The sequence below is a fragment of the Genypterus blacodes genome, unplaced genomic scaffold, assembly GCF_046128005.1.
Source record: "Genypterus blacodes isolate CSIRO-AG114 ecotype Tasmania unplaced genomic scaffold, CSIRO-AGI_Gbla_v1 ptg000017l_1, whole genome shotgun sequence".
NCBI classification, from domain to species: Eukaryota; Metazoa; Chordata; class Actinopteri; order Ophidiiformes; family Ophidiidae; genus Genypterus; species Genypterus blacodes.
In genome coordinates, this window is record NW_027466831.1 from 4,126,294 (window position 1) to 4,149,721 (window position 23,428).

The window sequence follows — 23,428 nt, forward strand, 5'->3', positions numbered from 1 at the left end:
GTGGGTGGTTTGTGTTTTCAACCAGTATCTTTAGTCAGTATCAGTATCAGTATCAGTATATTTTTTTGTTTTCACTACAACATTCATCACGTTCTCCTGGGTTTCTCAATGTCTGTTACGCTGGATCTGTGACGTACTTCATCATTCTGAGGAAAAACCACAAAAGAGGAAGAAGAAGCCACAGCTGGGATTGAGAGCTTGTGTGTTATTAAACCCGTCTTATCTTCATCGTGTGCAGACTAGAAACAATGAAATTCTTGCTGCCTTGTTTGCTCCTGACAGTTTGTGCTGGACTGATCACTGGTAAGACACTTTGATTCCTTCCTCGCTGCTTTAAATTAAAATGACTAAAGGTTTATAGAGATGCTAGAATGTAGATAATTATGTGTATAAAATTAAGTTTAAATGTAGAACCTTTAGCCTGTTCAGCTTATCTCCCTTACTTTGTAGTATTTGTATTACTGCTTCACACAATCAATGTATAGGATCACTACCTATGTGATATTGGTATATTAGAGGAAATATGTGCTGTTTTATGCTTTTTAAAGGTCCAATGCTGACTATCTCTCCCCCAGCAGTGTGTTGGTCCAAAGGTTATATGTGTGCAGGCCTGTGCCCATATGCTGCTGTGGGTACCAGTAACCCTGGACTCCTCTGTCAAAGTGGACTGAAACAGATACAGTCTGAGCCTGTGTGTGTACGTGTTTGTGGTTGTACTGTACATAAACAGGGTACCGCAGTCCGTTGAATGACTTCCAGCGCTCAGAGGGGAGGGAGCTCGTTCCCACCCCCTGGAATTCAGCTCGAGTGCTCATGTTACCTGGACTAAACCTGGAGGACTGTGCCACACGCTGCTCACTGTCCCTGGACTGCAGGTACACACACACAGTGCACCACATACTTTAACACCAGCGTGTCATAATTCAGTCATTTTTACAAACTGATACACAACATCTACATTTTTTTTAATTTCATCTCTAATGTGTGTGTGTGTCTCTCAGTGCAAAATCATCAGAATTTCAAACAAGATGCTGCAGAATCCATTATGACGATACGTTTAAGAACAAATCCTAGATGCAGATTTAAAAGCTTTTATGTTGTTGTTCAATAAAATGAGAGAATATCAATGTTCTTTATTTGTATTTCACATTTCATTCCAGCGCTGCAGCTCAAAGTCAAGATACTGTACATGTTTGGTTTTAAATCAAGAAAACTGCATCTGTTCTGAAAGATTTGGACCCCCAACCCTAAATTATAAGGACTTGTTAATCATCTTTAAAGGGTCCTGCACACACTTTGGTCAGATAAACATTGAGCACCATATGGTTGGAGTTTGTAAGGTCACCAAACTCTGCACATCAAAGAATCATAAAGGAATGAGTGATCTAGCAAACAGAATCAGGAGATCAAGCCTGTGCTGTACACACACACACAGTCCTGAGAACAGATCTAATCACACTTAATAAGTAAAGACAACTTTGACCTGTGTGGGTGTTGTTAACAGATTATTATTAGCATTATTAGCATTTAAAAAGGTCGTCTTGCCAACTTGTTTACCCCTCATATGTAAACATTATTAATCATTGGTACCTATGAGTTGTGATGTGAAAGTATCCTTCCTCATCAGAGCCTTCAACCTTGAGACACGTCCAACTGTCACCTGCAAACATCTTCCCTGGATCGCTGACGGGAGCAACGCAGAGGTGAAGAGGAACGTGAACTGTGACCTTTACCAGAAGAAAGGTGAGAAATGCACCGGCGTTATGTGACGGATCTTTACCCCGCGGAGAGAAAACCCTGTAAATTTGGAGTTGATGTGCTGTTTCATTGTGAAGTCTATGTAAGGCAATGCATCGTGGGTAAAGGGGAGGACTACAGAGGTAAAGTCTTCACCACCAAGAGTGGACTCACCTGCCAGCAGTGGTGGTCCAAGTTCCCTCACGATCACAGGTGAGACATGAGAATCAGTCTTTTTCCTCAGAAGCGGAAGTTTCTGGTGTGTGGTCTCATCTTCCTCTCCCCTGTCCCAGATGGACCCCCACAGCCACCAACGGCCTGGAGCTCAACTACTGCAGGAATCCGGATGGGGACCGGATCGGACCTTGGTGCTACACCACCGACCCGGAGAGACGCTACGAAAGCTGCAACATTCCCCAGTGCAAAGACGGTGCGTCCAACACAACTGGAGACAACATGTGACAGGGGCTGGATTATGGCTTATTCTCCCACATGTGTGTTTGCAGAGGTGTGTATCACGTGTAATGGAGAGGACTACAGAGGGCAGGTGGACCACACTGTGAGCGGCAGAGAGTGTCAGAGATGGGACCAGCAGTATCCTCACCAGCACATCTACCAGCCTGAGAAGTACACACACTTTCATCTCCATAAGCTTCAACTGACAGATAGATGTGCATGAATGTGTTGGTTTGTGTGTAACGGGTGCATGCGTTTGCAGCTAGATGCTCAGAGTGAGTGTGTGTGTTATCTTTCACATCAAGTAATCAAAGAAAGCTCACAAAAGTCCCATCCTGTTCTGTGAAGTGTGAGGGAGGATCTGTGTGTTTGCCCACATCAGCTCCACTCTCACACATTAACGCTGCTCATGTGTGTGTCTCAGGTATCCAGATAAGAGTCTAGATGATAATTCCTGCCGTAACCCCGACGCCTCTCCTGTCCCCTGGTGTTACACCACAGACCCTGAGGTGGAGAGAGAAAGCTGCGAGATCAGCAAGTGCAGTAAGAGACGTCTGTGCTGTCTTACCATTACATCATTAAACTCCAAAGTGTTAAGAGTGAAGCCCGGTAGAGGCCAGCTGATGAGGAGCGAGTGAACATCGCAGACCAAAGGTCTGGTTGAGCAGAGCGTTTGTGTGGATGTTCAGAGTTTCACCGGTTTAGTTGCATTTTTGCTGTTGAGGTTGAGATTTAGTTGTTGTCTCCATCTGACAGCCCAGCTGTTACAGAGGCGTGTGTGACTTTGTTTACTGTGGTGATACCAGCCACATTAAGACACACACAGTGGGAGAAGGGAATCTCATTAAGTCATTGTAATTAAATTTTGAAAATTGTCTTTTTGGTATTTTGGCAAATCACTTCACAAATGTGAAACAGTCCCCATGATGCTTTTGGATTTGAGAGTCGATGTGTTCCAATTTAAAAAGTCTCCAGGGTAATTAAACATTTAAAAATCGTCATTTAAACATTTCCCTTTCTCGCTGAGGTATCTCCCGTTTATCATCCTGTGTTTTATACCAGTTCCACGTTTTAAAGCGTTCCAGGCAAAGATCTTGATGTTATTGTTCATGGTTTATGTTGTAAAAGTCTATTCAAATGAATTTGTTCATACATCCATTAACTAATTAATCCACTAATGTGACGCAAAAACAGAATTAAAAGCTGAACATTTAGTTCAGGTCTAATATTTATCTCTGAATAAACTTTATCCGACTTGTCATTGGGGTTTTTCCCAAATTTCAACACAAGTTGTTGTGCAAGGTCACAATAGCAATGGTGGCATTTCACAGGGGCCAGACCTCTGCTCTATACTGCCACCTGGTGGCGTAACTAGAGCTCACATAAAGAAGAATACTTTCCCTAAAATGTATTGTTTAAATTTATTATCCTTCTCCAAATCAACAAAATGATGAAAGCAAAGCAATGTTTTGTTTTATCTTTGTTTAAAATTTAACCATGCTGGACTTTATTTGGAGAATACTACAATCCACCCACTATGTGCACATGACAAGCGTCTCACACCACAGGAGGAAGCATAATGACATCATAGTGACAACAACAAAAGCTCATCACTTTTATTGCATTATTTCATAACTCCACTGTGTCATCATGTTCAACATAATGGAAATAACCCCAATAGCACCACATTCACTTCCTCATCCTGCCCTCACTGTGGTCCATTGGTCAGCTGTAACTCTAACCCTAAACCCTAACTCTCTGTTTCCTCTCCAACCAGCTGTGGTTCCAAAGAAACGCCAGCGCTCCAGCTACACCACCAACTGTTTCCGTGGCCGCGGGGAGGATTACCGAGGGAAAGTCAACGAGACCACCTCAGGTATCCCCTGTCAGCGCTGGGACGCCCAATACCCTCACGAGCATCCCTTCTACCCCAACACATACGAGTGCAAGTAAGGATGAAGTCAGAACACAGCTGAGTCGGTTTGACAGGTGGAAGTTTGGTAGTTTTGAAGTATTCGGGTTGCACATGAATATTAATGTCAAGATGTCACTGCAGTGAATTTCCCTGTCATGTTGTTGCTCTGATGACAGTTGACAGCAGATGATTGATGGTCAACAACTCGACACTTTGAATGAGAGAGTGGATGTGCATTGCATATGTATTTATAATGAATGAAGTCAAAAGGGAGTGGTGACTCTCCCAACATACACACTTAGAAGAAGTTTAAGGAAAGAAGTAACTGTATAGTAGTATAGTAACTCAATCTAAGCATTACCAATGAACGCATAACTGATGAGGCACTGGGCGTTCCTCTGTGTGCTGCGCTGCTTCCAGGGGTTTGGAGGAGAACTACTGTCGTAACCCAGATGGATCGGAGGCTCCCTGGTGCTTCACATCTGTGCCGGAGATGCGGACGGCTCTCTGCTTACAGATCAAACGCTGTGCGGATGACATCGAGGCTGAGGGTACGCTGCCCCCTGCACTCTCACTCTGCTGGATTTAGGGAAAAATTACATGTATGGATGAAGATGAGCCTGTGGTCTAATGGCCCGAAGAACACGTGATGCTTTTTCCTGTGTTTTCCACCGGCCGCACTTACTGTATGCAATAATTAGTCACGGTCGCCCCTTGTAATCTTCCTCTTTTAATAGATTGCTATCATGAAAATGGAAGAAACTACAGAGGAATGGTCCGCAAAACCCGTAAAGGCATCACCTGCCAGAAATGGAATGTGAACACGCCTCACAGGACCAAGTATGATGATTACTATCATTTCAGATATTTATGGAATTATGAAGAGGCAGGATGTTTTATTTGATGTTTTATTTGCAGGATAACAAATGTGTGGTGTGTTTTTCTTTTCTGAGGATCAACCAGAGAACGCATCCTGAGGCCAATCTGACAGAGAACTACTGCCGGAACCCAGATGGGGACCAGCATGGACCCTGGTGCTACACCACCGACCCGAAAACTGAATTTGACTACTGTGCCATCAAACAGTGTGGTACAAAACTCTGCTTTCTCCCCCTGGTTTAACATTCACATCACATTTCTACAGACAAGCTGCTGTTTGTTGATAAACCGTTTGATAATTCATCTTCTTTTTGTTGAACAGCTGGAGAGAAAGTGTCCATAACAGAACCAGTAGGTTAGTTTGTGAGCCGCAAATGAGAGAAAACAAAACAATTCCAAGTGAAGTGCGAAGTCTCTTCACGTTTGTTACTCCTCATTGCCTTCTTTCAAAACGCAGAGAACGTGGAGTTCACCGAGTGTGGGAAGAGAGACGACCGTCTGCCCGCCAGGAGGTCTCGGATAATAGGCGGCCTTCCTGGGAACTCGCCGTGGACGGTGAGCCTCAGAGACAGGTCAGTGTGGGAGAGCAGGGACAGACCGTGACCGTGGACAGGAAGAAGCGACGCTGCTCTGGGTGACCTTTGACTTCTTGTGTGCAGGAAAGGAAATCATTTCTGTGGAGGATCCCTGGTTAACCCCAGATGGGTGATCAGCACCAAGCAGTGTTTTTCCTCCTGGTAAACATTAATCAATCAGGAAATAAGTGCTTCTCATAAAATGTCAAATGCAAACTATTTACTTGTCCTCTGTTGGAAGTTATGTGGACCTGCCTGGATACACGGCCATGATGGGGACTTTGTTCCGTGACCCACAAGAGGGAGAGCCTGGTGCGCAAATCATCTCGCTCACCAAGATCGTCTGTGGACCGTCAGAGTCTCAGCTCGTCATGCTGCAGCTGGAACAGTGTGTACTGTCACGTTTTGATTACATACACAGGTGGAAGGAACTAATTATACAGTATTAACTCAAGTACAGTGCAGGTACATGGAGTATTTCCGTTTCCAAACCTTCCCTCTGCTACATTGAAGGAGAAATCAACAAAATATGGCTGCAGAGTGGCCATTAAAAATCTTGTGTCTCCAAAATATGACTTTTTCTACAATGACAACAGGTTTTGCTTTAGTATTTCTAATTATCTGCAGAGTTGAGAGATTTTCCCTGGAGCTTTGTTTACTGTGTATCCAATTATGAGGATTTTCTTCTTCTCCAGTTTGGTTGGATTTTTACTCACACACACACACACACACAGCTGATACTGGGTCACCTTTACTTTAAATTTAGAATGGAGGCATTTTACCTGCTAATGAGTAGAAACACAGAGAAAGAGAGAGAGAGAGAGAGAGAGAGAGAGAGAGAGAAAGAAAGAAAGAAAGAGAGAGACAGGGCGTCACATTGTTCACTTTCTTACAGCTTCTCTTGTTTTCCTAGACCTGCCCAATTTAATGAGCGCGTCTCCCAGATCTGCCTCCCTCCTGTGCGCTACATTGTAGCAGAGGGGACGACCTGTGAGATCGCCGGATGGGGTGAGACGAAAGGCAAGTAGTCCTCTGGAGATGACAATGTGCGACTGAATTTAGTGCATTCTGGCACTTTATGCAGCTGCAGTCTGTCTCCGTCGCTTCCGAAGAACAAACATCTCGTTTCTGCCCTTGAAGTATCAGTTTCATTGCTGTAGCATCTTAAATGAGAAAGTTATTCCGACTGTTGAGCAACAGATGGTGTTGCTATTTCCGTCCACCTTTTTTGTCCCTCCATCTCACTAAACATGCGTCTCATGCTTTCTCCCTTCGTCCTTCTTTACTGTCTTGAAGGTACTGGAGATGAAACCGTCCTCCATGTGGCCCAGTTTCCAGTTCTCAGTAACAAGGAATGCAACAAATACTTCCGCGGGAGAGTCCGTGAGAATGAGATGTGCACAGGCTCCTTCCAGGGTGGCGTAGGTGCCTGTGAGGTGGGGGATTTAAAGGTTTATTGATGGTTTAGAATTGTCTGGAATGGCAACACATATCTCACATTCTTATTTGTTGTTGTAACATGACTGGAGGAGAGACGAGGAAAGAGTGAAGCAAGGGAATCCCAATGTAATGATTCCGAAATGTGTCTCTCCTTGTGTGTGTGTGTGTGTGTGTGTGTGTGTCTCCCGTGTGTGTGTGTGCGTGTGTGTGTGCAGAGGGACTACGGCGGCCCCTTGGCCTGTCCCAACAGCGACTGCTGGGTGCTGGAGGGTGTCATCATTCCCATGAGGCGCTGCGGACACCCAGGCCAGCCCAACATCTTCATCCGCGTCTCTGTCTATGTGGACTGGATCAAGAAGGTCATGGAGATGGACAACCACCATCCAACAAGGACTGATCCACCTACTGCCTAAACCTTACAGTATACTTTACATTCTCCCTCCATGAGATTCCTTTTGCAATAAATGTGTTTGATAATACATCCATAATTAATCATGACTTATAATGGTTTGACATTGCATATATACAAATCTTACACATAGACTGGCTTGTTGCTGAGTAGGGACACAATAATTGTTTGTTATTTCTGCTTTGTTTTATTTGCATTTACGTCAATTGAAAGATACAATCTACAATAACATCATAATCTGATCACTGTCATTCTGATTTACAGATCATTTCATATTCAAACTAACATTACACCTAAATCTAAGTGAACAATTTGGACTTTGCTCCAAATCTACAAGTGTGGGGCGGAGGGGAGACCAAACTGGAATTGTTGTAATTGATATAAGCGTCGGGCATCACAAAACATGTTAAATGTTAATTCATGATATTTATTTACAAGTACAAAGGTGTCACAATCAGGCCTAATTGCAGCCCTCCAGTTTGAGAGAAAGCTAATTAAGGGGCGAGCATGGAGGAGGTGTGGAGGTTCCATCCCAGCCCCTAGCTCTCTCCATCACACACACCACCCCTCCGCCTGGCACTGAATGGAGCTCCAAAATACCTTCTGTGTCCCCAGCCTCTAAAGAAATCCCTCCTCTGCCTGTCTTTTGATGCCCGCCCCCACCTCTAAAGACATGCCTTTGTGCCTTATGCAAAACTGTATGCGCTGCACATTCTTTCTAGTTCTATAGGAGGATTTTTGTAACCCGGTCCCGATGAGCCCACGGAATTCAGCTTAAATAAACCTCAAGATCAGAGTCCAACAGAATCTCAGACACACACCAGCCTGCAGAAGACCACTCAACACACACACTCTCACTCTCTCTCTCTTTGTCTCTCTCTCTCTCGCACACACTTTTCAGATTCATTTTGCTGTACCAATCAAAAGTCTTTCTGACATTTCATTACGCATAAAATAAGGAAAAATAAAAACAAATATCTCAGTGTGCAGGTTCCCGTCTGTAATGATGGAGCTTTGTAGAAACGACAGGTTAACAGTCGTGATGTTCAAGCGTCATTCTGTTCTCTCATTTAGTAATATTTATAGTGGATGACTAATCAAATACATGTATGACTGATAATTCTTAGTCTGCAAACTGAAGCTTGCAAAGTTGTTGGAAACTTGAATAAATTTTTCAATAAATGAGCAATTCTGCCACAAAAGGCATTACTGTCCTATTTCTTATTCTATTTAATTTAGGTTATAGTTTCCTGACAAATGTTTGGGAAGTTTTGATGAGTCACAGTAGTAATTCTGAATATATCACTCATTTATGAATTATGACTCTATAAGTCACAGAAGCAAAAGTTGTTTTTACAGAATTCTACTTTGGTCTTTTGCCAGCAAGTTCACCTGACATGACTCTATGACCGGCCCAGCTTTAGGTATCCCTGGAATGTGTTATGACTACGGCTAAAAATTATATTTTTACATTTGCGCTCACCTACTGAATTTACTCTTGGAAAGGACGCAGACCGATATCACGTAATATTTGTTACTTTGCTTTAGATTGTGTGAATTTTAAGATCATTTCACACATTCTTCTTTCTACCTCACTGTGCTGCAGCCAACTGAGACCATGTGAAGTGACCCGCTCATTTATAATTGTCCTGGAAAAACCTTGAAAAGAAGGAAAGTGAGAAAGTGGGAAATCTATTCTCAAAAATACAGTTTTGAAGATTAAAGTCTAGATTTGGCTCCTAACTTAAAACAAACTTGAATCCTGACAGGATCAATGTGAGGGGGGGGGGGGGGGGGGGGGGGGGGAGAGAGAGAGAGAGAGAGAGAGAGAGAGAGAGAGAGAGCGAGAGAGAGACTCATTCTCTCACACAAACTGGTAAATGAATATAGCTATTGTTGTCCTTTTCCTCGCCTCTAATGTGCTGCATGTAAGCCTATAGTGCATGATGCAATGCATAAGACCATGCGCCAGGCTTTTACACACACACGCACACACACGCGCGCGCACACACACACACACACACACACACACACACACAAACACACACGCACACGCACACGCTCATCACAGAGCAGCAGACTGTTCTCACAAAGTCCATCTTGATATTTATTTCCCTCATCAGTCCTGACTTACAGAAAGACAGAAGCAGCTCTGTAGGTGGGGAGATAACAGAGTGAAACCTCTGATTGAAACAGTATGAGCTCACCATCATTTCTAGACTCAGACACAGTAAAGCTGTTCCTAAAGGGGCCGGGGAACTCCCACCCCCCGGACCCCACTTTGGGAACCCCGGAACTAGCCTGTCTGATGCCCGTCTCTCTCAAGTGGGTGGTCCGGTGAGCTTTCTGGGCGGGGTCCACTGTTTCAACCCTCCTACCCTGTTCTTTCTTGAAACATGCTTTAATAGAGAAAGTATGCAATGCATACTGCAGCTACAACCCCCCATTATACTTCAACTGGGGTACTGGTGACTGGACGGCTGGGGGATCACACACATTTCCGATTAAAGGAGGAGAAAGAGAGGGAGAGGGGAAGATTACTGTCTCATCCCAGCCAATGAGACGGACGAGACTCTCAGATTTTTATAGTTGTGCACAAAGTAAGAAGGCTGACTGGTGAACTTCCCGGTAACAGCAAAGGACGAACACATCTTTCCCCCCCAAAGCAAAGGTAAGTGAGCTCGTCTCCGCGCTCACCGCTCCGCCACACTTCCACCACAACAAGCCGCTCGGTTGGGAAACAATCGGATCTTTTTGCACCTGTATTTTCGCCCTTTTCCTTCTCGGTGAACTTCTCTCGCCCGTGTCCACATTTTCAGCGGACCTGTTATCACGGCACAACTCATTTCACACCGATTGCGCAAGTGATGGAAGCGTTTGCTTACGCACAGGATGTAGTGAGTCCGGGATTTACGCTTTAACGCGAATGGCCTCGGTTGTTGTTTTGGCGTTAACTTGCGCCACTTACCCGACCAGTTCCAGCACATTAACCCCTGTGGAAACCCCGAGGGCTTCCTTGTGTGTTACGGCGCTTTACGCACGCTGCATAAGCCTGTTTTCTGTGCTTGCAATTGCCGCCCATATGCAAAAAGTACATTCAGTCCTGTAGTTGAGTGCCAAACACATATGAGTGTGCAGCAGAAGCGCAGCGCGTTTGTTTGTTACGCAGGACGGAGTTGATATGTAACCGTGGTGCGTCTTGTTTTAAAGATCGTCGTTACATTGAGGATGTGTACATTTCTCAAATTACTCCGACTTCCTGCTTTGGCTCAAGCGATGTGATAGGCTGTGTTGGTAATTAGTGTTTGGCACATTCCTCCCTGTGCTAAATGGTTTGCTTGGGTATTTACCAACACTCAATTTAGTCCAGACGCTTTATTTGCCAAAAAAAGAGAGAAAGAATATCATAAAGGCTTTGTTTTATCAAAGAACTACGAATACAGGTTTATTAAAGAGGCTATTCTAACTTTACATTGAGCTTATTGCCATTAATGTGGCCTGTAAGTTTCTTCTGTACTTGTTGTGTGTTGTAGTGTGTTGTGTGTGTGTTTTGCAATTGCAGGTGTACATTTCCCTTTAAAAAAAAATAGATGCATTTTATCAGCTCGGTGAGAAATACTATGTAGAAAACAAATAGTAACAAAACAAGTTTGTGTCAGTGTCGTCACACGTCTACACAGCCTGCGTGAACCCTCACACACAGCCATTACACACAGGCGGCCTCGACGCACATTTTGGATGGTAGATTGAGTTGTGAATATCTGTGCTACTTTTAGTGACTGCAGAGCATTCTCATGTTTCCCTGCGTTTGCCAAACCCCTGTCTGCATTCGGATAAACCCGGTGCCAAGGCGTATATACAAGCAGTTCCCACGCTTGCATTGCAGAAAGGCTCCTGTGTAACTTTTGAGTTTTTCATTGAATTATATATTAAGGGTGATTTTAAACTGGTTAGTGTAATTGTTGAGATGTACTGCAGTGATATGGCAACACAGCTGATTACCTATATTCCTTTACTTTGCTGCACACGCTGTATGTATTCTATGCCAAATTCAGAAGAAGTCCTCTCGCCTTCTTCACTCCTGGCTTCACCCTGTTCAGGTCTCCTCCTGTTGTCGCCCCTGAGGCCGCTCCCCCAGCCCCCCCAGGCTTTGATGCCCCACACTCCTTTGAAGCAAGTGGACAGAAGCAGGCATGAGTGACAGTGGGACCAGAGAGCCGTCACCTGAGCCAAGCACTGCCCAGTCACCTCCCGAGCCTCAGCGCAGGGGCAGGGGGCGGCCACGGAAGCAGCAACAGGTAGCAACACTCACTTTAATATGATCCAATCCTGACCTTAAATAACACTGTATTTTACCATCTCAAACAAAGTCACTCAGCTTCCTGGATGCAGTGAGCAGTTCCGTGCAAGCAACTGTTTCTGATCGTGAGTGCGTCGTCTGCTTTCTAGGAACCAGTTGGCCCACCAACTCCAAAGCGGCCGAGGGGACGACCCAAAGGGAGCAAGAACAAGGGACCCCGGACTGCTCTGAAGGTTCAACTGACTCAACTGATGTGCATATTGTCTGTTACAGCTGATGTTCACACCGTCTAAATGATTTAACACACAGACTCAGCTAGTTGACCTTTGCAGTGCATGTGTCTTTAATAAGGCACAAGTCTGAAGTCCCCTTTGAATCAGAGAGTGTTCCAGTAAATTCAGTGTAATTAGTCAATATGGGAGGTAAATGACTGCTTATGACAAAGAAAATGCAAGATATTGATAATAATTATTCAAAGTAAAGAGTGAGAAACCTGACTGCACTACTTACTATCAACATGTCTGTTCATACACTCATAGAATGATTCATTGGTGCACACAAGGAACAAAGCTTTCAATTGTACATTTTGACTCTGTTGTCCATGTAAGAAGCTGATTGTGTTTGGCTGGAATTGTTGTGATACTGCCCCTGCTGGCAACTTTCCAGTCAAATCATAACATTTGCAGGAACTAGTTGTGCATTTTCTCTGATTTATTCTGTTTTTATTTGTCTTATCTTCTTTGGCAGAGACATACAAGACATTACAAGATTTGTTCCTATTAATTATTTTCTTCTGTTCTACTGTTCAGTTACTGATCTTGTTGAGCAGAGCACAGTTTTTAAAATGCTAGTAATTTGAATCAATGTAATGCCTTTTATATAAATGAGTAATTGGTTGGGTGTGGAAATGAATCATGTCATTCATTCATGTGTATACGTGTTTATTCAAATGATTAGTCACTGTTACTGAGAGTCTAAATGTTAATATCACACATAGTTTAGTGAAGCGATCATACCGACTCCTTTAAAATGTTCTCCAATGACTTGCAGAAGCAATTAAAGGCAACGTCAACTAATGTTTAACCAAAACTGTCAAATGAAGGTACGCTCGCCCTCGTTTGAACCATTCACCCTTTCTTCCTCAGAAAGTCGTGCCAGTTGGGGAGAGACGACCACGTGGCCGACCGAGGAAATGGGTATGGAGCAATCACTGACACTTTGACACACATCATGGAATTGTAAATGTGTCCAAAGCATCCGCGGTCTTTGAATGCAACATCAGCACAGCACCATTCCCCTCCATGTTCACTGCAATCTGCTGCGTTTCTCTCCACAGCCTCAGAAAGTAGTTCAAGAAGCAACGGAAGAGCAGGAGGTGAGGAAAAATAAGCTTCATATAACAATAAATAAGTCCAAATGTAAGTGTTTGATTTGTTTACCATTATACTCTCATAAATGTAGTTATTAACCAAACACCTTATGATTTGATGCAGCATCTTCAAATCATTACACAATCATAAAGTCTGTTAAATCATAGGTTTTTGCAGGAATTTAACTTGTGCTTGCATATTATCTGTTGTTATTTCTAACATCCATGCAAAACTATATTAACAAACTCACTGTTACATTATAATGCATTATAACGGTGCTGCAGCCCACAAAACACGACTCCAGTGTCTGCGTCAATGTCTTTGTCATTTTTAATCAAGCATTCAAACAATATACAAAGTGTTTGCATTGACTCATTAGTTGTAAGTTGATCTGAGTCCACATATTGTTCAAGTATCACTCCCACGTTAGTATGTTTCCTTTAAATTGGAAAGCAAGAAATAGTGTTCCTGGAACTACGCGCTGATTGCGTTTCACGTAAAGTCACTTCATTAGAATATGTCGGTTTCTTGGTAACGCTCAAGTGCGCGGATACACCTTCAATTACATTTCTTGCCTGCCGTTTTCGTTCTTAAAGAAGCCATTCAGTTTGTCAAATGAAAAGGGTTGCACAACATTCACCACCACAACACCCCAATCCTCTTGATGCCCCATCTGTCTTATCGCATCCTCTGCACTGAAAAGTCTCAAAGAGGTTAAGAGGCTTCACGAACTGAAACCGTTAGACGGACTGCCTTTTCCAGACGCACGCGAAGGGGAAGAATGAGTCAATGTAGAGAGGGGAAACCTGATCTAACTGTCTCTCTTCCTCTGTCTTCTTGGTTTCCTGACTTAACTGTCGTCTTCCTCACATTTCTAGGTCTGACAGCTGGACCTGTTTCTCGCACGCACGCACGCACGCAATCACTCAATGAGATTTCTACACTCATTCTTGTATTCTTAATTCCCGTGTTGATTCACTGCACGGCACATAACGAGTCACAGAGAGATATAAACAGACTAAGTGACATGGTTTTGGTCCCTGCTGTTCTTCCAGGGCCCTTCAGAAGAGGCTGAGGAGGGTCCCTCGCAGTTTGAGCCTTCATCATCTCAGGTTCCCGAGCAGGAGGAAGGGGAGTAGATCAAACACCTCGACCTACCTCAAGGTTTGGCCCCAAGCAAACAGGGGTACAGTCTAACCCCAATCTGTGATGGGGATTCAGGAACAAAAAGATTCATTTCAACCAGCGGTTTCTACTCATGGGTTTGTTGGTTCACAGCTCTGTTTTAACATTGAAGAATTGGGCCGATGGATACGTTTTTTTAGGAGTGTATGTGTGTGCACGGGTGTGTGGGTGCGTGTGTGCATGGAGTAGACAGGACGGCGTTGTTGGCTTAAACGAAAGGGGATTATGGAAGGAGCTGAACCGATCCATTACATCAAAACACACATTACTAAATCATATCAAGCCATATGAGTCTACATATGACATGGGAGCAAGAAGGTGACATTTGTGGTGCGCTGAAGTCATTAATAAGAAAAGTAGATGCAAAAGGTTTTGTTCCAAAATGCAATATCCATTTGAAGGGGAAAATGTTATTGCAAGTTCACTGCTTAAAATTCACAATTTTAAACGAGCGCATGACTTCAAATGTCAATATAATTCAATGCAAATGATTCTGATAGGTCATAACTTCTGTGATATTCTGTTTATTATATTTTCCTTTGAAGAAACAATCATTTTAAAGAGGCAATCCAAAGGTATGAATGGATATCTCATTTTGGAATCAAAGTCTTCATGACATGTCATTGTGCCGCACTCAGGACTTTGCTCTTACATTACTCTTACACCATATTGAAACCTCAGGTACAAAAGTATTCAGGAACATGTCAGTCTGCTCAGTATAATTGTTGTGCTCCAAATGTTGTGCATGTCTGATCTGTATTTGACATTTGACAGTTTGCCTCGACACACCAGACCTCATTGAAACCTCAGTTCGCCTCAGTTTCTTAATCTCTCATTCTACCTCAGTAACACAAAAAGGACAAGAACATCTCTGACAAAGTAAGTCTTCACTCCCTCACCGATGACCTACACACTCATGCACAAGCAGAAACTCCCAACACACACACACATGAACACACACACGCGAGCCGACACGTTTGATGTAGACGGAACCGTGTATTACACAACCATGTGCAGCAGCTTCAACTCCCACCAGTGTACAAACAGAAGCATCAGTATCGCATTTTTTTTGTTGTTTGTTGTTTTTAAAACTATATTTGTTACAACCTGAAATTAGACTTTATTTTTTCTGAAATAGAATGCAGCCGATAGTTTACAATAACTTGATCAGATAGTTTGTATGGTGTTTTTTTTTTAATGAAATGTTTGTTTTTGGGTCTGCTACTCCTCAACAGTCTCACAATAGCATCATGTATTCTTGTGATTCTTACACTGTAAACTGTATGTGTGACACTCTTAATTCTTGTGGTTTGAAAGGAGGGGCAGCAAATAACTACTTAGTGCTGAAATACATGAAAGTGATGGGAAACAATATAGCATGAAGACAAGTGTAGTATGAATATCGATCCCTAAAAGCCGAATAGAGTGACGGGTTACCGCCAAATAGGTTAGAGCCGATATTCTAGTTGTGAAATGAAGTTTTTTGTAAGGAAGACTTCATAAAGTACAAATGGAATACAAGTTTTTGGACCTATTTTGCAAAGCCTGGCTTCTGTTTTCCCACCTAATTAGGGGCTCTGCTGCTTTAATGATAAAAGTTATTAATTGTGCTTCCTGATTTCCAGACCTTAAGCTTCTTCCTCATGAGGATCGATCCTCTCCACCTGAGGAAGCATTGCATCTGCCACTGGAATCACATTTCTTACCGCGATGATATGTTGTCTGCCATTGATTTCATGTGTTTTAGCACTGCTGACTAAATTGCTGCCAGTAGGCGTGATGTGTTTTCTTGTTCATATGCATTGACTTTCATTGCTGCCCTCCGGACTACCTCTGAACACAAGGCCTGGGTCATCTCTCAGGAGGTTTTGGTTAGTTGTAGTTTCCATCAGACTTGCAGGCGATTTGGATCTTGCCCATGTTGATGTACAATATATCACCTTTAACTTAATAACTGAAACCTTAGTAACGCAAACTAATAATGTGATAGTCCTCATCTCATTACATTTACGTCGACACAGCGAATGGAATAAACCTAAAGGTGCCTATTTGTTTATCTACACTTGAGTCAGTGTTTGCAGTTTGACATGAGCTGTGCCTGGATATTTACTGTCTTTATGGGGACAATTTTGTTCTGTGATCTTACTGATAGTGATGTAGTGACATACTTGATCCATTTTGTTACTGAGAAGTTGAATATTCATGAGTGTAACTTGACAAATCCTCTTTTATGCCGTACTTTTAACACCATTTTGTAGTTATGTTATTGATGTCTCCTCATCCACTTCATTAATACAACTCACAAACCTGTGATATATATTTTGTTACGATTCTTTACCATGTGATTTGTGTTACTCTGCTTCTTTATTGCTTATCAATAAAATATCGCACATATCAACTCTGTTTTGGTCATAGAGCAACTGCATAATGCACAGCCCGTTACAAATTGGTTTAAATACATTTAATGAATCAGAAAGAAGCAATTCTCTCCGTGAAGATGAAACAAAATGGGAGTTCAACATGTCCAGTGTTCAAGCTTATAATATCACACAAATCCAATCTTCACTCTTATCAATCATGGAAGAAGATACTGAAGCTCCAAAGAACTTAATTAATAAGATAACCAGACATTTCAACAGCCGTGACACAACATGAGTTAAGAAATGTGCAACACACTTAAGTGGGTGCCAAATGATAACAGTGCAGGTACATACATGATCTTCCATGTTGTGTTCCCCTATTCACCACAAAGAAACATACATAGAGGTGATGTGAAATAATCACACAAACAAAGGGGGTGTGTGATTAAAAAGCAGTTATTCCAATGTCTAACTGATTAATCCACCTGTCCTAAAAACAGTCACCAACGCTCCAGTTATTCCCAAACACTTCAAGTCCAGTTTTTCCTTAATTTTTCATCCTGAGCAGTGAATTTTGTTGCAAACTGTACGGAGAGCTGCTAGGCGTTGAGAGCTTTGGCTACATCTGTGAACACCAGACGGCTGGGCCTCTGTGCCGTCCCGTGGGAGGTGGTGAGGGTCTGCAGAGGGGACAGGGCAGCAGGTTAGGAGATACTGACACTGGCCAAGGACACTGAGCTCACATGGACACTCCAGCTTTGAGGAGCCAGAAGCACAGCACAGCACAGCACAGCACAGACAGTGGTCCAGGTAGAACCATGCACTTGTGTGAAATTTAAGTTTGTAAATGAAAAGGGATCAGATAAATGATTTTCAGTTCAATTCTACAAAGAAACAAAATGTACTTTGGCATTTTCGTATTGATTGATTACTTCAACAAGAAGACATGTGTTAGTACTAGAGGCCAGATACATATAACTGAGTTCTCAGATAGTAAAGTTGTATCCAAGTTCTTTTGGTTGCATATTTGCTGTGATCTGGAAAATTATAAAGTAATGTATACTTAAAAAAACCCATCACGCATACTAGCTAAGATCACAAAAGTTTTAAATCGTTACATATTAAACATGAATTACCAATGAATAAAGCCATATTTAGAGAAAAATAAGTCATCTATATACTTGCATTTCTTATGCATCTGGCCTCTGGATTATTTTAGGTATTTGGTGGAGGAAGCACAAAGAAAAGGATGACAAGATAATATGGATGTGGATTAAATGTAGTAGTTTTTGTTTTTGATTTCTCAAATTTAGAGAAATAAAATTAAAAAAAGAAGGGGTTAAGAAAGATGAGTCAAAGACAAACGGGTGATACTTTACCATGTTTGCCTGTTTACCATTATGCCATGTCAACACTTCAAAGAAATAAAACAACATGGTATATTATGACAGGAGAACATAGGAAAAAATGGAATCAAAGCAACTCTGACTGTGGACTTCATCTAATGAGCAGCTTTAGATACAATACTGATGTAAATGTTGCATCTGGTGAGTGGTGATATAAAACACAGTTCAATTCAAATGTTTATTCAGGTTGCAATCTGGTGATCAATACGACTAAGAGATATGATTTCTATGTCTGCTTTGCTTATCTAACAATCGTAACTTGTGAATAAGAGCAATTTCAGCCCCGACAGGATTGTTGTCGAGATAAAAGCTTGAATGGAGGAAACACTTTCTGGCTTACCTTGGCATTGGGACCTGTGAGGCTGCCATCCCGGCCGTGGTCCAGTAGTTCCTGTTCCAGCAGATCATCTTGTTCCTCTGCCGGGTCAAAGTTGTACATGGGCATGAGCTGGTGCCTCAGCTTCTCCAACCTGCACAACCAAGGAAAAGTAATGAGCATTCACCTCTAGATGTGAAATCAATGCGTAAAAGCGGGATAAACTCACCGTTTCCGCTTCCGGATATACAGCATCTACGATAGAAGAAAGAGAGCCAAGTTATCTGCTAGTCCATTGATATAGATTATTCTCCAGTATTTAAGATAAATCATAGCAGGCAGGTGTGATCAAGTTAGAAGGGTTATGACACCATTATCTTCTGAGTATCTTCTGAGGTAAATTTCAACAGTTATTGCAGCAAAAGCTTTTAATACTGGATAATAACAACAGAAAATGTAATGGGAAAACACATTCCAGCTCAGCGGAATCGGTTGGTACTGAGGGAGAAGCGTTTTGAGAAAGGTGGTTAAAGTAATTAAATAGATTCTTCTTACAATTGCCACTGCAAAGCCGATGACAGTGATGATGCCAAAGGGTACCAGCACCATTCCCATCCCCGAGCCCTCAATCACCGCCTCTGGGAAGGCGGTGGCATTGAGACTGGTCTCATTAGTTGTTATAGTAACAGTCATTAAAGTGGTTCTGGAGGTGATGTTGTCCCTGGCATTTGTGCTGGCGGAGAGGAAGGGGACTGTGGTAGTTGTGGCAGTTGTGGAGAGGAAGCTTGCAGCCGTGTTAGCTGGAGTTGAAGCCATGGTCACATGTAAACGTTATAGCTGGTGAACGGATTTTAAATGTTTATGCGGACACAGTCAAGTCGCTCAGTCTCCAGAGTGTCTCATGATCAACATAGGTGTCTTCCCTTTCACCTGTGGTCCCCCGAAGCATTAAGTATTCTTTAGCCATGTATTCCCTGGAATGAAATCTGTAAAATACAGTTTGACATCATCGTTTTAGTTGTACATGACACCATACAGATTCCATGTAACTCAAGGATGATGCAGCGGCTATTTGTTTACAACTAAGTCGACGTGCATTTGCTTTTGTTTCTTTCCAAATAAACAAAAGTAAAACTACAGTACACATATACAGGATTCAACAGCATTCTTGTAGGAATCGTCCCTGTATCAAGCTCTGACACGTACATGACAAAAATGTAAAAAAATCATAGGCACTGATCATTTTCTTAAATCTCTGAAATAGTTGAACATTTCAGCACTGATATGTCCCAATGTCAGTTTCATTCTAACACAAACCATAAATGATTGTGCCAGCAGGGATGTGGTGGGTGTTTTTCGGGCAGGATGTGGGTAAACAAAAGCACAGAGGAAGGTGGCACACCAAACATGATAAAATACTGAGGAATACTAACCACTCCAACTGTAAAGTAAGCGATGAGGAAATGTGTTGGCAGCGTACTCAAAGATCAAAATCATACACACACCCACATGCACACACATACACCATTCTACACACGAGTTCCATAAATACCCACTACACCGAGACACGGTGCATGTACCTCCCTCCCACACACATCCACATGCCACATGACTTAAGAGCGATATATTGCAATTATCCTTATGAGTGTTTATTCATATAAACAGTTTTAAAACACATTACATGTGCAGTATGTGTTTCACTCTGGTGTTTGCTCTCCATTTTAAAGCGGCTTGTTCCAAACTGTTGCATGTTGACACAGGAAGGCGGTGAAAAGAGATATATGATCCATTCCACTCTCCTTAGTGCATCCTGTCTGCTTGTGCTCTTAATGAGGAACATGTGCAGCTGAAGGGACGACCAATGAAAACCAAAGGCTGATTCACTCGTCGTTGTTGTCCAGTCAACTATCAGTCCCAACACAAAACCACAGCATAAAACATTTACATACCACAAGCTGTTATCTTTGTATGAATCATTTTATGGTCATGCCGTATGTGTTACTGATATATGTGGTGTTATTTTTAGTCAAAATGCACTGTCTCAGCTGTCCTGTGCAAAAGGCTGAACTACTAATCCTACCAACGTGACCAGCTCCTACTCCATGTGCACTCTCAGATTAGAGGCAGATTCATATGTACATACCTTTACACATAGCATGAGGAGTTCAAAGGTGATTTGTGGCAGGGGGCAAGCGAGGGAAGGGAGAATGTATTTGGAAGAGGGTACGTTCCCCCCAATTTCAGCCCCTCCTCCTCCTTCTCCTCCTCCTCCTCCTCAGCTTCTCCCTTTAGCAACACAGACGCTACACAGGCTGTTTACATGGAAAACACAGCCATTTTCTCTGATGATGGACTCAGCACACTAGGTAACCCTACCCCAGCACCCTCTCACAGATCCCCTTCGTGTTCTCCAATTGCCTACTAGGATCTAAACCCCCTGTCCAGACCTTTCTTGTATTTCACACAGCACAGGCTGCTGCTCCTAGGATGCTGCAAACAGAGATGAGTGCTGCAAGCTCCCTCCCCCTTCTCCCTGCAATTGGTCTAATGGCTTCAAGATGATAGATAGTGGTTGGCGCCCTCAGCTGTCTGTTTGGCTTTGCAGGGATGAGGATGGGATTTAATGGCTCTGCGCACCAGATGCTGTCAGGCCCATGTGAGTGACTGCATCCGGGTGGCAACTATAAGGAATTAACCCTATGATGTCTGTACACCTCAAATCAACTGTGTTCACTCTGACAGAAACAAAAATTGCTGAACTGCTTTATAGCACTATTACTTTGATATAAAGGATTTGTGCAAGTCATACCAAGTCATGTATGTTATGATTGCACACATTATATTATTAGTAAAACATGAGTGTCTTGAAACACATTTTTCTTGTTTTATTAATCATTGAAACACATCCAAATGTTCACAATATCCATAATATGAGTGCAGTGTTTTCTTTGAGCCATTAGCTCATTTTGAACAAGTTCCCAGTCATCATGGCCACAAATTCTAAAAAGAAAAAGTAAATGTTACTATATTTTCATGATATACTTTCCTTGCATTCAAAATGCCAATCATATCAGTTCAATCACACCATGCACACGTATCGTTTCAAGCCAAAACAAATCAGTTCTAGAGTGGTTATGCTCTCTAGGAACTTTAATTTCAACATGTACCTTCGTAATCGATGGTTCCATCTCCATCTCTATCTGCTTCCTTCATCATCTGCTCGGCCTCAATCTCATTCAGTGGCTCCCCTGCATTCATCAGTACATATCTGCAATAGAATATTACACATACAGGAAACACTCAAAGAACATGATTTGTGTATATATCAACAGACACTCGACATGCATACACCTATAGCTATGTATTGACTCGTTCATTCCACTCCCAGTTTTGGAAACAAAATTCTATTTTTAAAATTCACACTATGTGCCAACGTTAGAGAAATGAAAGAATTATATTTTTGGATATATGTCTCTTGTCAATCACTCCTTTCACTTCTCTCACGGCTATTATTCTTACTTAAGTGTGTTCCAGTCAATATATCCTTTGGCCTCTTTGTCAAAGACTTTAAAAGCAGCTCTGAGTTCAGCATCCTGGTTCTTGGTTCGTTCATGGTACAGTGCCATTAGCCCCAGGAATCTGTCACAGTTAAACACCCCTTTACCTGAAATATCACACAAAAAGACACATAATAACACAAACGGCAATTCTGTTCAACACTGTAGAATGCAATGTGGAATCACAACAGAGCAGAACAGAGTGGTTGCTGAATCGATGTAAGAACAATCCTGATGTGTTGTTTTCTTTACTTTGTGGGTGTGATAACAATAATTTTTGAGTCAAACCAAATAAACACACATCACAGATAGTGAAATACTGACACCTAGTGAATTTAATTTTTATAATCCAGACCTAATCTTTGTCAGGGCATAAAAGAGACAGTGTGGTGAATCTGTGCCGGTGTATAAATCAGCAGCTACATGTTTACATGTTTACATGTTTACATGCCAATAAAAAAAAGTGGGAACACTTCACACACCCCAGAAATTATTATGAACAGTGGCATCCAGTGGTGGAAATGTATGTGGAACAGTTGAAAGAGGAAGGATACAGGACACACAAGTTCACAGTAGTTATGTTGAAGTAATCAGATCAAGGATCTTTAAAAGCATCATATATGTATGACCTGTGTGTGGATTATCACAAATCTTATTTATTCTTTTAAGTTCGATATGTCAGTCATCATTAGCTTTTTGGGTTCCAATCAATGGTTAACAGAATAACTACCTTTTATCATACGATCAAAAGTGTTGTAACTAACTAACCAATTTACTTACTAACCAACCAACCAACCAACTAACCAACTAACTAACTAACTAACTAATCCTATTTATGATCATACAATAGGTCTTGTCCCAAATCCTGTACATGGTGTCAACTAGAGCGGAAGCAATGCAGTAGATATTCTAGCACACACTGTTCTTATTGTATGCTGGAATATTTGTCTTGTCTCATAACCTTTGTTGAGATTGATAAGAATGATATTTGTTTACACAACTAGAGGTTTACAGCAAGGGCAGGCTTATAGTCACCATCTTTGTCAACATCGTTGGCCATTTGGCTGAGTTCTCTCTTTGTCGGATTGATCCCCACTAAACTCATCAGTCTCTCCAGCTCCTGTGTCTTCACGTCTCCATTTCCCTCCTCATCGAACATCTCAAAAACTCCTTTATACTCAGTGATCTGCTCTGGCGTTAACTTGCTGGCCTGGAGGAGAATAAGTGAATTTGTTCAATTTATTATTATTGACGTATTAAATGATAGCGTGAATTCTTAAGAAGAATTGTAGTTCCCTTTTCAATAAAATAATAATGGGCACTTACCATTTTTCTGGCAATATAGAACTGGCTCAGGCCAAGCACTGTGCAGCTGACCACTGTTTCTGTAGAATGAGAAGATGCCTCCTCCTTGTCATTGCTTGATTTCTGCTGCTCAATCCCCAGAGTTTACCAAGTCTTGAATCGAGACCTTTTATGGCATTTTGTTGATTGAGCTCCTGAGAAATATTTGGATACCAATC

At 42.2% G+C, this 23,428-nt stretch overlaps 4 protein-coding genes across 6 annotated transcripts; 2 read left to right on the plus strand and 2 right to left on the minus strand.

The window, feature by feature from the left end:
- Positions 1-64: 64 nt before the first annotated feature.
- Positions 65-8,613, plus strand: mst1 (macrophage stimulating 1). Its single transcript, XM_076140930.1, has 18 exons — positions 65-303; positions 731-875; positions 1,628-1,743; positions 1,836-1,950; positions 2,031-2,167; positions 2,244-2,364; positions 2,618-2,736; positions 3,971-4,142; positions 4,529-4,659; positions 4,846-4,948; positions 5,062-5,198; positions 5,310-5,342; positions 5,445-5,559; positions 5,647-5,724; positions 5,804-5,950; positions 6,476-6,582; positions 6,859-6,998; positions 7,218-8,613. Exons 1-18 carry the CDS (start codon positions 249-251, stop codon positions 7,413-7,415), a joined length of 2,169 nt encoding a protein of 722 aa, XP_075997045.1. The 5' UTR covers positions 65-248; the 3' UTR covers positions 7,416-8,613.
- A 1,042-nt stretch (positions 8,614-9,655) lies between these two features.
- Positions 9,656-16,641, plus strand: LOC142991255 (uncharacterized). 2 transcript variants are annotated; one of them, XM_076141320.1, is made up of 6 exons: positions 9,656-10,082; positions 11,467-11,709; positions 11,861-11,944; positions 12,857-12,907; positions 13,048-13,086; positions 14,137-16,641. In XM_076141320.1, the coding sequence occupies exons 2-6, from the start codon at positions 11,605-11,607 to the stop codon at positions 14,218-14,220; spliced, it is 363 nt and encodes a 120-aa protein (XP_075997435.1). In that variant the 5' UTR covers positions 9,656-10,082; positions 11,467-11,604; the 3' UTR covers positions 14,221-16,641. The 2 variants fall into 2 exon arrangements, with proteins under 2 accessions (XP_075997435.1, XP_075997434.1); XM_076141319.1 differs by having other exon boundaries at positions 9,659-10,082; positions 11,512-11,709; positions 14,137-16,639.
- Positions 16,642-16,743: 102 nt separating this feature from the next.
- cunh3orf18 (chromosome unknown C3orf18 homolog) lies at positions 16,744-20,854 on the minus strand. 2 transcript variants are annotated; one of them, XM_076141318.1, is made up of 5 exons: positions 20,492-20,854; positions 18,904-19,334; positions 18,578-18,603; positions 18,373-18,502; positions 16,744-17,306 (listed from the first exon to the last, which is right to left on the minus strand). In XM_076141318.1, the coding sequence occupies exons 2-5, from the start codon at positions 19,162-19,164 to the stop codon at positions 17,226-17,228; spliced, it is 498 nt and encodes a 165-aa protein (XP_075997433.1). In that variant the 5' UTR covers positions 19,165-19,334; positions 20,492-20,854; the 3' UTR covers positions 16,744-17,225. The 2 variants fall into 2 exon arrangements, 1 of the variants encoding a protein (XP_075997433.1); XR_012960877.1 differs by having other exon boundaries at positions 17,216-17,306; positions 18,006-18,502.
- A 428-nt stretch (positions 20,855-21,282) lies between these two features.
- Positions 21,283-23,385, minus strand: LOC142990999 (calglandulin-like). Its single transcript, XM_076140922.1, has 5 exons — positions 23,232-23,385; positions 22,941-23,115; positions 21,868-22,012; positions 21,516-21,616; positions 21,283-21,348 (listed from the first exon to the last, which is right to left on the minus strand). The coding sequence occupies exons 1-5, from the start codon at positions 23,232-23,234 to the stop codon at positions 21,305-21,307; spliced, it is 468 nt and encodes a 155-aa protein (XP_075997037.1). The 5' UTR covers positions 23,235-23,385; the 3' UTR covers positions 21,283-21,304.
- Between the last annotated feature and the right edge of the window lie 43 nt (positions 23,386-23,428).